General features: G+C 38.7%; 1 protein-coding gene across 1 annotated transcript; it reads right to left on the bottom strand.

The window, feature by feature from the left end:
• Positions 1-1,440: 1,440 nt before the first annotated feature.
• Positions 1,441-15,322, bottom strand: LOC106135262 (atlastin). Its single transcript, XM_013335509.2, has 11 exons — positions 15,192-15,322; positions 12,607-12,818; positions 11,581-11,730; positions 10,136-10,291; positions 8,191-8,340; positions 7,351-7,489; positions 6,245-6,429; positions 5,656-5,877; positions 5,059-5,273; positions 4,270-4,336; positions 1,441-3,629 (listed from the first exon to the last, which is right to left on the bottom strand). Exons 1-11 carry the CDS (start codon positions 15,196-15,198, stop codon positions 3,552-3,554), a joined length of 1,581 nt encoding a protein of 526 aa, XP_013190963.1. The 5' UTR covers positions 15,199-15,322; the 3' UTR covers positions 1,441-3,551.
• Between the last annotated feature and the right edge of the window lie 1,189 nt (positions 15,323-16,511).

Below are 16,511 nucleotides of genomic sequence, written 5' to 3'. Positions count from 1 at the left end.
ACTGCTTCATTATAAAAATTATGTATTATACGCCTAAAATGCCTAATTTACACGGACTTAGAAGCTATTTTTTATGTATAATTGCTACCGTTAATATTTATAGGTCAATATTCTAGACTAATCTTGTAATCCTTGGTTTTTCTGCCATTACAATAGCTACTAAGTCCATATATATTGGGCAAATATGAAAATTTTCTTACGAAAAATAGAGAGTATGTCAGATTATATTATGTTATCGTGTAATTGTTATTAACATGTTTGTTTATAGGCGGTGTGTACAGTAGGTTAAAAAATCGTGTTAACATTTTGTTCTAACTCCACTTTGCTTTTAAACATTGTCATAGCTAACCACTTTTTTTAAAACCGAATTAACTCGCCATTTTGAAATTTTCATTATTATAACACTGGCTGGTTATGCCATTGTTTTCAAGTGAAGTTTTTCTCATTCTATTTTTAAAAAGTTTGTGGATTCGCCCGCAAATTAACTTTTGTGGCCCGCACGATCGATCGGTTTACTCTATGTTTTTAAAAATCGAGAACGAATGTTTAATTTTATTGTTTAAATATAAAAAAGGAACAATATTGTTGTTCAATCATTTGTCCAACTTATCGTGCGCCTGTATGTGACAAAGCTCTATTTTTTTTTAATCAATTATTGTTTTAAATGTAGATAATGTAATAATTCCTTCAGTGACTTTGGATGTAGGAACGGTGGGCGACATAGAAAATTATGCTTTCTTCTTAAGTAATTTTTTTATGTATACTTTTCTATGTAGTTTACTGTACACCGATCGGTCGCCGCTCAAGCTGGTTGTATGCTCAATGATCACTTAAGTTTAGTCTAGATTTATTTGTTCCAAGGCACATTTACACTACCCTAAATAAATGTTAGTTTGGTACAATTCGACTTTTATTTGCAAACTGGAATTCCTTGGCTTTTTAATGGCTCTCCATCCATATGCATAACATACTAAGCCATAATATGTTTGGGTATAATTTATATTTGACTAATGATACTATTTATAACTTTTTATCATAATAAAAAACCTTTTAGTCGACTATACAATATGCTTTAAAATATTATGCAATTAAGTAGTGAGTGCCTTAATAATTCAAAATTTTTAATATGCCCATTTAATTAAAAGTTTATCTTAATATACATACATATTGTCACGTCTACATCCCTTGCGGGGAAGATAGTCTTGAAAACGCTTAAGGCCAAGTTTAGCTATATGGCTGTAGGATGGAATTGAGTATGAATATATGGTGAAAAAAAAAACTATGGTAAAGTTCTATTTATAAATGCGAAAAATAATATGGCAAACTCGTTATTCCAACTTCATAAGTATATTATGTAAAGAAAATAAAGATTAGGTATACCTACAGAGAAAAAACAATACAAGCAAAAACTAACTAGTAAGAGTCAATTAAAAAAGTCCATAAAAATAAATGTATTTATTGAAACTTATAAATTTCTTGTGTAATTAGTCTTACAATAAGAATGTTACAATAATAAGAAAATAATTAATAATTTTATTGTGAATTTATCACAGTGGCTGGGTCCTTATTATTTACATACCATTTTATTGCATTTAATTAGAAAATTATTCAATTTCCCACATTTTGTATTTCAAGTTGTTATTTATAATAGAAATCTAAAAAAATTATAATCTAGCTATAACTTTAAAATCAATCAAAAAAGATGAAGTAGACTTTCTGATGTTATATTTAGCTTAAATTTAAGTATTGACGTTTAATGCGTTATTATAAAGTCGTAAAGTCATAATATTTAAGTATATATAACTCCCTATAAATACATGTACCTTGATCATGCTTAAGAATCGCCTACAAGGCAAAGATGTCATATAACCTAGTTTCACTATGATACATTTACATTTTGCAAATAATATTTTACGACAGTTGAGTTTAAAAACGTATAAGACAGTCCATAAATTTTTACAAAGTCAAATTTTTTTTTTAAATGCTTAAAATTGCTTCAATTAATGTTAAGAGATTTCAATAAAATCCGTTACAAATATTATTAAAAAAGTAACATGTAAGATTATTAAAGGCACCAATTTGGCATATTTATTACAAGTAGGTATATAAGTCACAATATAACTTTTTTGATTAGTCCACATTATCCGTTTCACTTGACTAGCAAAGTTTCACTTTGTGACGACACTACATCTCATATGTGTATGGTTTTATATAGCTATAACTGCACTTTTACCATTCACTGTAAAGATGATTTGCCGTGTGGTTCCCGGCACCAATACAAAAAAGAATAAGACCACTCCATCTCTTTCCCATGGATGTCGTAAAAGCCGACTAAGGGGTAGGCTTATAAACTTGGGATTCTTCTTTTAGGCGATGGGCTAGCAACCTGTCACTATTTGAATCTCAATCCTATCTTAAAGCCAAATGGCTGAACGTGGCCTATCAGTCTTTACAAGACTGTAGGCTCTGTCTACCCCGCAAGGGATATAGACGTGATTGTATGTATGTATGTAAAGATGATTCATCTTGTTATGGTAAGCGGTTACCACACCTAAGTTCAATCACGAGGGGCATAGTTTTATTTTTGACGTTACAACGTCTTATATTTCGATTGAGCCTGTTGCACGCTTGAAAAAACCTGACTCATGCGGCGTTACCTCGCTCTGAGGCGTTCCATGTAAGGCTTGAAGTGCTAGCGAGAGCGCGGAACGAGCGACAAAGAGGCACGATCGGCCTTCGCGTTCGGGAGCGTTCGACATCCGTCTCTCTTCTACTCGAGTAACGATGCATCTGCGTGCATCTGCGTGGACATGCTACCATTCCATCAGTATTTTCTTAAGACGTTGTCACGTTCAAGTTGAACGGTTCAACTATCGCCAGTAAACCGACTTTACAGACAACCGATTTTTTCGTGGCATTTTGCCAGTTAAATAACTACAAGCCGGAATTTAAGATGACCTACGTACACTGCATGTTTACAAGTGCCATTCCGATTGGGCATACCATGCAACGCCATTTTGGTTCAACTTATATTCCGGGTGTTTGTAGTCGATCCGGCCATGGAACACAAAACACAGCCTGCCGCGTTTTTGTTCCTACGTACAGGAATAATGCAGCGGACTGAACGTGGCCTTTCAGTAATACTGTGTTGGCTTTGTCTACACCGCAACGTATATACATACATATGGTTACGTCTTTATCCCTTGCGTGGTAGATAGAGCCAACGGTCTTGACAGCTCACAGACTTGTTAGTCAGTTAAAAAACTGATAAGCCACTTTCAGCTTTTTGGCTTAATGATAGAATTGAGATTCAAGTGACAGGCGGCTAGCCCATCGCCTAAAAGAAGAATCCCAAGTTTATAAGCCTATAATGTTTGTTTCTATCGTTGTTTTTTAGTGTCAGATTTTTAACGCCGCCTAAACGTAATTGTCATGGCTTCACGACTGCCATCTAGTGATGACAGCCGGAACTAACGGCTTAGCGCGCCTCTCGATGCACTTTTCTGTTCATCTGCAGAGATGTAGCGATGGTCATTACAGTGTAGAGGCAGTTATGAGTCCTTGCGAGTGTAACCCGCCGCTGTCTCGGCGGCTATCCGACTCGCCGGGCCCACAGCCTGGCTCATTGCCTGGAAATATAAAAATAAAAATAAAAAATGTTTCTTCGGGATTCTTCTTTTAAGCGATGGACTAGCAACCATTCACTATTTGAATCTCAATTCTATCATTAAGCCAAACAGCTGAACGTGGTCTATCAGTCTTTTGAAGACTGTTGGCTCTGTCTACCCCGCAAGTTAATAATATATATATACGGGACAATCTAGTATAAGTAATAAAGCTCCCCTAGTATAAGTAACTTTATACATCATTACTTTTTAATCAGTAGACTAATTGAGGTAAAAATAAGGATTTATATCTAATATAATCACGCCTCCTCCTGGAGGGGTAGGCAGATCTACAATTTCCACTTGCCACGCATATCCCTGCATAGTTCCTTTGCGTATTTACCTTATTCACATTCATTAATTTTCTTCATGCAAGCTTACTAAAATAGCAATATTGATTGACGTCCGATGAAAATGCTGCAGTGTAGTTTGTTCCGCCGCTTCTTCTACACATGCGCTTTAGAAGCGGTATTAGTTATAATTAAATTTAAGTTATGTGACGTCAATAAGTGATACCTTGTATCTAATTTTGAAAATAAATCTATTCTATTCTATTCTAATTGGAAAAGAAATGGTTCCCGCGGGAAGCGTCGGGTACACTTACATAATTCTTCATGGTGTTCGCCACTTCGTCTATTCTCAGTCCCGTGTCGCGCATGTTGCCGCTTACTCTGAAATTTAGTTGATGAAAAATTAATGACACTAATACATTTTTACATCTCGCCACAAACATCGGGTTTGCTGAGTCGCTTCGTCTAAAAACCCGACTCACCTAATCCAGGGTCCATGGTCAATGGCATACCCCGGGCTCCTCTCCAGAGTGGTGAGAATGCAACCGGAACTACAGCCAGTAGAAAGAAGAGTTTTTGTCCTTCATTCACCTCTTGTGACATCCACCTCTTGTGACATCCACCGAAAACTAGCGCTCAATTCTTTAACTATGGTATATATAGAACATGTCCTCAAGACTGTCGGCTCTGTCTACCCCGCAAGGGATATAGACTTGACCATATGTATGTATGTATGTCCTACCTGCTGTAGCCCACAGTCCAAGTGTGACCAAACCAAAATAGAGATATTTTGTCCGATAGCTACAAGCGTTAGCTCGCCGAACGCGGAGCCGAACAGACTGAGCATGTAGCCGAGCAAACTGAGCATGTAGCCAAGGAGATTGAGCATGTAGCCTAGCAGACTGAGCATGTAGCCGAGCAGACCGAGCATGTAGCCAAGGAGACTGAGCATGTAGCCGATCAGACCGAGCATGTAGCCAAGGAGACTGAGCATGTAGCCGAGCAGACTAAGCATGGAATACAGAGGAGCGAGCGCTACTCGACGGATAAAATTCTCATTTTATTTTTAAACTATAGCATTATTAAATAATGCAATTTCTCACCTGCTGTACCCCCACAGTCCAAGTGTGACCAAACTCAAAATGGAGATAGTTTGTCCGATAGCTACAAGCGTTTGGACGCCGAGCCCGGAGCCGAGCAGACTGAGCATGTAGCCGAGCAGAGCGAGCGCGACGAGCACGATCGGCGTGCCGGCCAGCCGGAAGATGTTCTTGCCTTCGTTATGTGCTAGAAGTTGCTCAAATGTTTCTTCCAGTTCCTGTTATGGAAAGTTATGTTATAAAGTATGAGTTTAACTATTACTATTTTCGCTTAAAAATTTTCATTGTACAATTACAATTTGGAATATTACATTAAGTTTAGGAGAGTTTCAGTGCATTACATACCCGTGTGTTTATGTAATGGAAATTAACATTGGCTGTGAAGTTTTACTTTATATTTAGTGGATGCACTTTTTCAATTTGTTAAATATCGGTAAGATTTATCAATAACAATTATGTGTTGATTGTCAGTCAATTTTCAGAGAAGTCTCCAAGTATCTTTTTAAAATCAATAGCTACACCGTCTACCATAAGTAGGTTACCTAGATAAGAATTAACCAACAAATCTTTCCAACATACTGAATATCCAAATTCTGTTACCTTCTCAAGCTTATCGCTATACTCCTTGGCCAGCTCCCCGCCCCCCATCTTCTTCCTGCTGGCGAACGCGTGCAGCGCCTTGTTGCGCGCGCGCGCGTGCTCGGCGCGCAGCCGCGCCGCCTCCAGGTAGGGCTTCGCCCCGCCGCACACCTCCTCCATCAAAGAGTCGTACACCTCCTTCGCTTCCGCCACGGCTGACAGGTTGTTCGCTTCGGCTGTTGCCTGGAGATTTCAATTGGACTTTCTAAAGCACATTAGACTTATGAATTATTCGCAAGTACCCACTTAGATAGTATAATGAGTACAACTACAGGATTAGTGCGCCTCCCAGCAGGGGCCACTTTGTATGGTTTAAATCATTTTGTCTTATTCTTCTTTGCCATAATAATATTTGGCATAGAAATTGAGATTCAAATAGTGACAGATTGCTAGCTCATCGCCTAAAAGAGGAATCCCAAGTTTATAAGCCTACCCCTTAGTCGCCTTTTACGACACCCACAGGAAAAGAGACGGAGTGGTCCTATTCTTTTTCAATTGGTGCCAGGAACCACAAGGCACATGTATGTATGTATTAAGATGTATAGTTTACCTCCAGTATAGTCTTCGGCTGCGGCAGCTCACTGCCATTGAAGATGTTCATGTAGGAGCGGAAGTACTGCAGCAGCTCCCTCGCCTTCACCCGCTGCCCGCCGATGCGCTTCGGCACCAGGGTGTGCGGGGCCAGCAGCATCGGCACCAGCTGCTTCAGGTACGTCTTGAATTCCTCGCTTATGTCTGGATAGAGACATTTTTTTTTACAGGACAAATTACACTGATTGAGTTAGCCTCGAAGTAAGTTCTTAGAGACTTGTGTTACGAGATACTAACTCAACGATGCTATATTTTATAATAATTACTTATATATATAAACATCCAAGACCCAGGCCAATCAGACATAGTTCTTTTCTCATCATGCCCTGGCAGGGATTCGAACCCGGGACCTCCGATGTCACAGACAAGCGTATTACCGCTGCGCCACAGAGGCCGTTGAACACACATTATAGTTAAGTGAACGACAAATCAATTGTCATACACACATATGTAAATACATCACGCCTCTCTCTTGTAGGGGTAGGCGGAGACTTCATCTTACACAGCAGTCAAAACGACATATGTATAATTAATTACCTAGGTAAGGTAATAACACTTTTACGTTACAACTACATAGATAATTTATCATCGTGACAGCTTATATGTCATTACACATGGCAAATAAGTAGGTACTTCATGTCTTAGTCGCCTTTTACGACATCCCATGAATGTCGTAAAAGACGACTGAGGGATAGGCTTACAAACTTGGGATTCATTTTTTAGGCGATGGGCTAGCAGCCTGTTACTATTTGAATCTCAATTCCATCACTAAGCCAAATAGCTGAGCGTGGCCTACCTAATTTCAAGACTGTTAGCATTGTCTACCTCACAAGGGATATAGACGTGACCATCACTACATAGTATAAAACAAAGTCGCTATTTTAGTCTGTTTGTCTGTATGCTTAAATCTTTAAAATTACGCAACGGATTTTGATGCGGTTTTTTGTAACAAGTAGAGTGATTCAAGAGGAAGGTTTTTATGTATAATAGATAACATTTATAATTTTGCACCCGTGCTAAGCCGGGGCGGGTCGCTAGTATGTTAATATGTATGTACGTATTCACCACTGAGTCTCCCGCTGAACTCCGGGTTGGTGGCGACCCTGAGGCCCGGGTGCGGCATGAGGAAGCAGGCCAACTCCTCGAAGCACGCCGCGATGTGGCGCCGCAGCGTCTGCAGCTCGTGGTGCTGGCCGTCGTGCACCTGGAACAGGAAGATCCATCTCAAATTGTAATTCTAATTTTTTATTCATAGCTAGCTGTCCCGGCAACCATTGTTTTGCCATATAAATGATTTTTAAGTACTTAATTTCTAGTTTAAAAAAAAATGATAAGAGAGGACAACCCTTATCACTAAAGATCGGAATAGGTAGATTGAATTGGGGTCAATGAACTGAAACGTATATTTTTAAATTCAACGGCCTCTGTGGCGCAGCGGTAGTACGCTTGTCTGTGACACCGGAGGTCCCGGGTTCGAATCCCAGCCAGGGCATGATGAGAAAAGAACTTTTTCTGATTGGCCTGGGTCTTATATATAAGTATTTATTCAATATAGTATCGTTGAGTTAGTATCTCGTAACACAAGTCTCGAACTTACTTCGAGGCTAACTCAATATTTGTTATTTGTCCTGTAGATATTTATATTTATAACTAGAGGCCGCCCGCGACTTCGTCCGCATGGAAACCCTATCAATCCCGCGGGAACTCTGGGATAAAAAGTAGCCTATGTGTTATTCTGGGTCTTCAGCTACCTACATACCAAATTTCATGGTAATCGGTTCAGTAGTTTTTGCGTGAAAGAGTAACAAACATCCATACAAACTTTCGCCTTTATAATAGTAGTAGGATAGGATGTTCCAAACTCGACTGCTACCAAGATGAAGGTCTGATGCCATACATACATACCTCCAATCTCTTGCTGAGCAACTGTTGACCGCCCTCGGCGCCGTATGGGTACTCGTAATCATAGCTCCAATCGCGCACGAGGAACTGAAGCTTCTGAAACGGCTTCCCGCTGCTCTTCTGCTGCGCCAGGCTGCCGTAGTCGGTGAACAGCTGGAAATCAAACAACATACATACTTACAGAGACGTAGAGATGCAGAGACCGTGGCAAGTGGAAAGATGTAGCCTCTGCCTACCCCTCCGGGAAAGAGGCATGATTTTATGTATGTATGTATGTACATACATATAATCACGTCTATATCCCCTGCGGGGTAGACAGGGCCAACAGTCATCAAAAGACTGAAGGGCCTCGTTCAGCTGTTTGGCTTAATGATAGAATTGAGATTCAAATAGTGAGTTGCTAGCCCATCGCCTAAAAGTGGAAGCACAAGTATAAGCCTATTCCTTAGCCGCCTTTAAAGACATCCAACGGAAAGAGATGAAGTGGTCCTATTCTTTTTTCTATTGGTGCTTGGAACCACCCGGCAAATTAATCAATATTGTATAGAACTCCTAGTAATGTAAAGTAAAAAGAATTTATTCGTAAAACACCATAAAAATAAGACAAACAAGAATATGTACAAAAATAGACATGAATTACGGTACTCCCGAAGGGGCATGTAGCATATTGTATATTTTAGAAGCGAAAACAAATTACTACGACGAGCACCACGACAGTATTTCTTAAATTCTAATGGGAGTGGGAAAAACGGAAAACGTGTATGACGTTGCGAGCACATTCTTGACACTCTCTCTCACATCTCTGCGTGTTCCCGGTTGCACCCTCAACAGTGTTTCGGGGCCCGAGGTCCGCCTTCCGACTTTCCTCTCTCCACTTGGTCCGGTAGGTCTTTGCTCACTAGAAGTAGGTTTTCCGGCTATTTACGTGGCTAAAATGTTCAAATCCAAAAAAGGAATGTTGTTTAATACTTAGATAGAGAAATTTGTAACAGTAACTTCTGAGATAAGGGTATCATCTTTCTTATATAGATAGATAATTCATTTATTTGATTTGCTACACACAATTTACAATTTCATATGAAATACAAATTAATTAGGGTGTGAGTTGCAGCAATACAAAAAGGTCACAACTCAACGAATTTATTGCTATAGAGCAATACGCTGATTTTCAGTTATGACCTAGGTGTTAGTGCAGGTCAATCTGCGTACGTAATAAAAAAATAAACAAAGACTCGTGTCGTGACTTAAAAGTTTCATTTGTATAAGTGTGATAAATGTAGCGGCTTAATAACCAAAAGAGTACCCCAAAATATTTGAAAATTCGACACACGCCCCATATGTATATATGTATATCTCATTCTAAACCTTCTGATATCAGAGGGTTTAGAATGAGCCAGCATCACGTCATGACAGATCTCTGTGGTTAAATAACGTGACATCAATATCCTTTAACGTTTCCTATCTGAGTTATCTTCCCATGCTTATCAGATTCGGTGGTTTGATAAGAATTGAACACTAAATAGATAACATCGGTTGCGTATCCCGCAAAAATTGGCGAGGTTTTTCGAACTCTCTTATAAAGACGATGGACGCTCGAGGTAAAATGCTCCTCATTTTGTCTATTAATTTAAATTTAGGAAAGCTTTTATGTTCCATCTGCCTGTTCAAACCGAATGGGAATTCTCAAAATTAAATTTCAAAAAAAATATTTCATTAATTAATTCATTCATTCTTTTTAGAACACGCGATGGAAAAAGATTCGATGATTCTATCTATTGATGGAAATTACTTCTTATATTTAATAAGTTTTTAAGAACTAGTTCTTATCGGTGGAGTTCAGTGACGCGGCATCTATTCATATCTGTGCTAGGTATTTTTTCAATTCCTGATCTTCCTCTACTCCCATTTATTTTTATTAGCTAGTAATTAACTGTACAGTATTATTTACCTGTAGATGCTGTAAGTCGTCTTCGTCGATATTGAGCGAGAGATTGTAGATCTGCACCGAAGACAGCATCGTGGATAGCGCGAACACTGTCGCGTTGTCTTTGACCGTGGACTGACTGTCGAAGGTGCCTTGTGTGTCCATCAGCAGAACCACTACCTGAAAATATACATACATACATATGGTCACGTCTATATCCCTTGTGGGGTAGACAGAGCCAACTACTAATAGAGGAATCCCAAGTTTATAAGCCTATACCTTAGTCGCCTTTTACGACATCCGTGGGAAAGAGATAGAGTGGTCCTATTCTTTTTTGGATTGGTGCCGGGAACCACACGGTTATTAAATAAATGTTCAAATCCCACGTTCACGTCTATATCCCTAGCGGGGTAGACAGAGCCACCGGTCTTGAAAAGACTGATAGGCCACGCTCAGCTGTTTGGCTTTGTGATAGAATTGAGATTCAAACAGTGACAGGTTGCTAGCCCATCGCCTTAAAGAGGAATCCCAAGTTTATAAGCTTAGGTACTAGTCTTTTTTGTAATGGTGCCGGGAACCACTCGGAACGCTTGAAAATATAGCACAAATAAAGTTTGTTGAATTGGTAACCTGTACCTACATTCAGGCAAAACCATCGATCCAATACGGGTTAGGTTTACCTGCAAAGACTGCGGAGGTCAGATGGGTGTCGCTTCGTGTAAAAACATGACTCAGCCAATCTAGGATCCATGGTCAAAGTCACACCCCGCGCTCTTCTCTAGAGTGGTAATGATGCAAACCAAAAAAGTCAGGAGAAAGAAGAATATGTTGAATTTTGAATTTGGGTTTTTGTCCGAATTCAAATACAATGTTGACCGACTGCCCTTTGAGGTCCGCGGCCCTTTTTATTCAGTTTTGAGACCATAGGTACGCATATAATTTTAAGCGACGTCTACCCAAGATTTCCTTCAATCTGGGCCTGCCGGAGGCGGCGTAACCACTCATTTCTTTACTAGAGAGTCAGCAGAGTTCTGCAAAACGTGACTGAGAGAATAGCTACATTAAAAGCAACCAGGAGTTATTACATATATTTTTTTAATTTCCTGAAAACTGCTCTTCCGAGAAAGAAAATATACCCGTATACCTTTTCCGATGTCCTATTCGCCCGTCTTATGGCACCCAGATTTGAATCACATAATAACTTAAAGCAGGTTGTAGCGGGAGCGATGATTCGGCTCGACCGCCACCAAAGGGAAGATCTTCCGCCAGGCTAGGTGTTATGCCTGGGGAACCGCGGCTCCTACGATGTTGTGTCGGAGGTTGTATATATAGCTCCAATCCGTGAAATCGCGATTTGGGTCCTTCGCTGCTATTGGCTGAGCGCGTCAATTTCTTCGCGATGATTGACATTTGTTGTGTGATTTGATGTTGTTGACGAGTGGCGTAGAGATGTCGCCACAAGGTATTACCTTCTCTCCATTGTCGAGGGTGGCTTTGAAAGGTTGCGACCAGAGATGCAGGCCGGTGGTGTCCCGCTCGGAGCCCCCGCGCCACGGGAACCCCTTGAGCGGCTCGTCGACAGCGCCCAGCCAACCGTCGCCGGTCTCCCCTAGGTTGTACTGGAAACAGATGGTTTTCTTGTCATTTTGGGAAGTAGATACTTTCTTCCATTAATTTTCTGGATAGGGCTGAAATTTGATCGGTTCGCATAATACATACATACATACATATGGTCAGTATGGTCACGTCTATATCCCTTCGCATAATAATAAATTCAAATTCAGAATTTTTATTCATTATTATAGGATACTTCATATCGCTTAATAATAGTCAAATCTTTTGGTTTCACAACATTGGTTGACGTCAAATAAATTACCTACTTAAAACTAAGTTTACTGCCGCTTTCAAGGCGTCAGTGCAGAAGAAGCGGTAACAAACTGCACTGCAGCATTTTCTTCAGCAACGTTAACTACACAAATATCCAAACTTAGAATAGAATGTGGAAGAGAAAATACATTGTTCAGATTAATATATTTATATGAGATTTTAATATTAAATACAAAAAATATACATAATATATATTTATATATACATATTTTTTATGGATAGTACCTACAATCTTCGTGCCATTGTAAAAGGTGCTTTTAATGTCACATACGTAATGCAAAATGCAACACGTTTGGCCGTTCGGTCGATGTCGAAAACGGTTAAAGAATAAGAAACTAATTTGCAAGTAAACCAGTTGATATGGCACCCACTCTAAAAGATACGAAGAAGGTCTTAATTTTTGTTTTCAGTAAGGAATAGATGTGTGTGGAAAATTAAAATTTGACATTCTTCTTTTAAGCTTCATATCACTATTTGAATTTCAAATCCATCATTACGCCAGCTGAGCGTTTCAGTCTTTTCGAGACAGTTGGGACATACATAGGAAAGAGATGGAGTGTTCCTATTCTTTTTTGTATTGGTGCCGGGAACCACACGGGATCACAAACCTTGTGATGCATGTATCTGAGGAAGAAGTCGAGCAGGAAGGACTTGCCCTTCCGGAAGGCGCCCGCCACGGACAGCACCACCACCGCCCTGTCCTTGATGTCTTCTCGAAGCAGCAACTTGCTGAGGGCTTCCTCGTCCAGGATGAAGGTGTGCTCCGGGCCAGGGACCACCACTTGGATGCCCCGCCCCGATGACAGGTCCTCTGATTTTACTGCAATGGATTATTGAGATTTCAGAGAATGCCAAGTTAGAACTTGAGTCTTTTCGAGACTTTTGGCTCTGTCTACCCCGTATGGGATATGGACGTGACTATATGTATATGTATGTAACTTGAGCTTCGGCAAGCAGTTAATTTTTAAAACTGCATTTTTACAGGTTTGAATTTTTTTATTGTTAATAATAATTAATAACGAAATTTTCGAAAAAATCAATATGTTTACGACATAGGTAGTTAGGCAAGCATCAGTAGGTAACTTTTTAAAACTGCATTTTATTTTAAGTAGTTAGTAGGTAACCTTCAACCCTTGAAACCAATAGCTGAAATTGGGGAGAAGGAATAAGGAGCGTGATGACAGAGACAAACCTTGATAACATTTTTCTCGTCCTAAAAATGATTTCTAACTTAGAGCTGAAGACAAGAACGCACAACAGGTGGACGTTATAGAGAAAACTGCTATAACAACAGACAAACAAAGTACCTAATTGAATTAGTCTGACGGTAACAGACAGCTCTACTCAGAGTTCGGTGAACCAAGCTATCATTATATTGTGTGTACTTTTGTAATAAATTTACCCAATTCGGTCAAAAGTGTCAGAAATTTATGGGTTAACCTAGACGAAAAAAAAAATTAATTAGTATGTTTTTAAGAGAAGAACCTTTATAATATCTCGTCCCGGCTGCATATCGTTTAGAACCTGTTTACTTCCAATGGTTGACTGGAAGATATCCCTAAATGGGATAAGTCCGCCATTGTATATTTTGTCTTACAAATTCACTGTATTTTTGTGTTATTTCGTATTTCGTATTAAAGATATTACAAACAAATAACGTTTGGAATTTTTTTCATAAGATTTCCAGACATACCCGGGACGTTAAAAAAATTAAAATTACTTTTGTGTTTTATTTCATTAAGATATGTTGGAAACACTGGAATATCATTAGTAAGAGACATAGGTAGGTGATAGAAATTGCAATAACTAGTACAGGAAACTTATAATTACACACATTACGGGGTCCCTTCACGAATGCGATCGTGTTGAAATGTAATCGAATTGTAACGATAATGGCGCTTACGTGCGGTTATGTTTAGCCGGCCGGCTATTACGGAATAAAAATATATAGGTTTAGGAAAGCACCTATAGGATATAGTGACGAGCAAAAAGTAGGGAACAAGTGCATCGGGTGCCCGAATAATAAAGCATGATGGTTCAAATCTACCGCGAGACTGGGCTAAGGTTCTGATGATTATTTTCTTGAATAATGCATAACGTTTGATTTTTACAAAATGGTCTTAGAAGGTGGGGGTGAAGGATAACATCGTGAGGAAACGGACACTGGATCCAGGCAACTGTATTTGAGACCACTCCATCTCTTTCCCATGGATGTCGTAAAAGGCGACTAAGGGATAGGCTTATTTAAACTAAGAATTCTTCATAGAGATAAGCTACTATTTGAATGCCAATTCTATAATTGAGCCTAACAGCTGAACGTGGCCTATAGACGTGATTACATGAACGAATGAATGAACTGTATATGTAAAAAATCTCATTGATAACAAAGGGCCAATTACTTTAAATGATTGCTGAATGAATGATGAACCGATTAATTTCCATTACGATACATATTTAAGTTTCTACTGTAACACCATGTTACTTAGTGCACCTTCAAAAAAATCGTCTAAACGGTACCGAGGTATTTACTAACATCGTTTTTCCAAGCTATTGTTTAACATTTATCATACGAGTTTTAATGGTGCAGTGTTACATGATTGTGGTTCACCAACATCCTGTATAACACACAAGACAGATCAACAAATTAACACGGAAGGAGCTTCCGACAATAGTTTAGTCAATAAATGATTCACCGATACATCTCGACATCTCGTCAACACAAGAAAAACTGTTAAATACCTACCTACCTACTTATATATGTGAGGTCAGCGTGTGTGAGGTGAGTTGACAGATAGTAAATAATTAATCATTTATTGTGCTGTATTTTATAATAAGTGTAAAAAATTACCAGTTGAATATGTTATTTATTGTGTAAAATTATTTCCTTTGAATAGGTAGGTTAGGGACTAATAATTTTTTGAATAAGTGCGATAATTCGATTTCTTTTACGTAAGTAAGGAACACAAAAGCATATTTCTGCAAAACAATAAAATAAAGGTAAAACCACACCTAAACCCTAGGAACTTTTACAGAATAAACTGAAACCATTGCAATACACCTACGTTATAAAACCAGAATATGTCCATAATATTGTAGCTCCAACTCGCACTTATCAAAATCACAAGCTTATTTCATTGCCAACACCTCAAATATTCTCCAAAATATAGATTATTAAGTTGTAATCGATACTTACTGGTCATGTTTTCGTGTGATGCGTAATATAAACACAAAATAAACTAAGATAATGCACAATCACGCCCTTCATGAGCGAGTGCGTCGCGCAGACTGCCTTGGTGGGACGCCCGGCCCAGTAATACTTCGGTAAGGTCAAATTATGATGTCACGAAGTGTGCGCTCCGCGACGCAACTGCTATGATATCATTATACTATTCAGATGATGTTATGAGCATCATTTTGGCTCACAGCATCCGATAAATACCATTTTAGCGAGGTTTTTTTTGTACACAAAGGTTTGATGTTACATTTTTGACAAATTTTATGGCTATAATTAAATGAATCTACACTCGAGTGGGCTATGACCGACTATGAAATATTAAAAATTTGGTAAAGGTTAGCAGGTAACCAGGTAACTGACGTACATAGGTATAATTTTAATATATAAAGGTAAAGGTGAAAAATACACCCTGTGTATTTGTATTAATTAAGTAGGTATATATTTTTTCCAACATCGTATCTAAACTTCAACATAATCAGCAGATGATTTGCTCAAAGCGATATCTAATTTCACTTTCAAACAAAAATTATCATTATTAAGCATTTTCAAAAATTTTGTAAGTCTCAATAAATTTCGACTATTCTACTGTGTAACACCGCATTTAACATAGCAATCTTTGATCGACTTTACAACCACTTCGAAAAAAGATTTTACCGCCAGAAAACTTATAGGTAGTTTACATGCAGTGCCTAGATACTGAAAATCAATTCTCTCCAAATGAGCGTTCCAACACTTGAGAACTGCACACCTTGGTTTCAGAGACTTTTATTTAACAGTTTATTTTTTTCAAACTCAAGAATGTATATTGCCAACTTGCGAATTTAAGAATGTACACAACTCTACATTATTGGAGGTCATCCACTTTCATTTGCAGTAGGTATAAATTGCATAATGCATTTTCAAAACAATACCAACCAACATTCCTTCTACGAACAAGGGACAGCTGTAATAAATACTGCAAATTATAATCCAACCGTAGTTATAAGTATGTACCAATCTATTTTCTACATACCTAAGTTATGTACACTGTCTCTGTCTCGTATTTGCGTGAGGGCTTCCTAGTCGCAGCCTCCACCGCAATTCTTCAGGACCCGGTGTACCTAGTAGGTTGGCCCTTCATAACGCAATGTATCGTAGTATCAGGTGGACAGTTAGCCTTACTTAAAACTAGCGACTTCGTTCGCCTTGTTTCTTTTTTCGCTATAAATATCTAACAAAAAGTCTAGCCTATGTTACTCCTCAAGTCAGATCAGTGGGTAGTTTTTGAGATTATTCGTT

Source organism: Amyelois transitella, chromosome 18, assembly GCF_032362555.1.
Source record: "Amyelois transitella isolate CPQ chromosome 18, ilAmyTran1.1, whole genome shotgun sequence".
NCBI lineage: Eukaryota > Metazoa > Arthropoda > Insecta > Lepidoptera > Pyralidae > Amyelois > Amyelois transitella.
This window is presented reverse-complemented; position numbering and strand designations above follow the sequence as displayed.

What these genes read in the sequence shown, in the direction of transcription:
- LOC106135262 (XM_013335509.2), bottom strand. An exon ending in ACGACTTACAGCATCTACAG is followed by an intron (nt 8,341 to 10,135) that starts GTAAATAATACT and finishes TTTGATTTCCAG; the next exon opens with CTGTTCACCGACTACGGCAG. An exon ending in TGCTCAGCAAGAGATTGGAG is followed by an intron (nt 7,490 to 8,190) that starts GTATGTATGTAT and finishes TTCCTGTTCCAG; the next exon opens with GTGCACGACGGCCAGCACCA.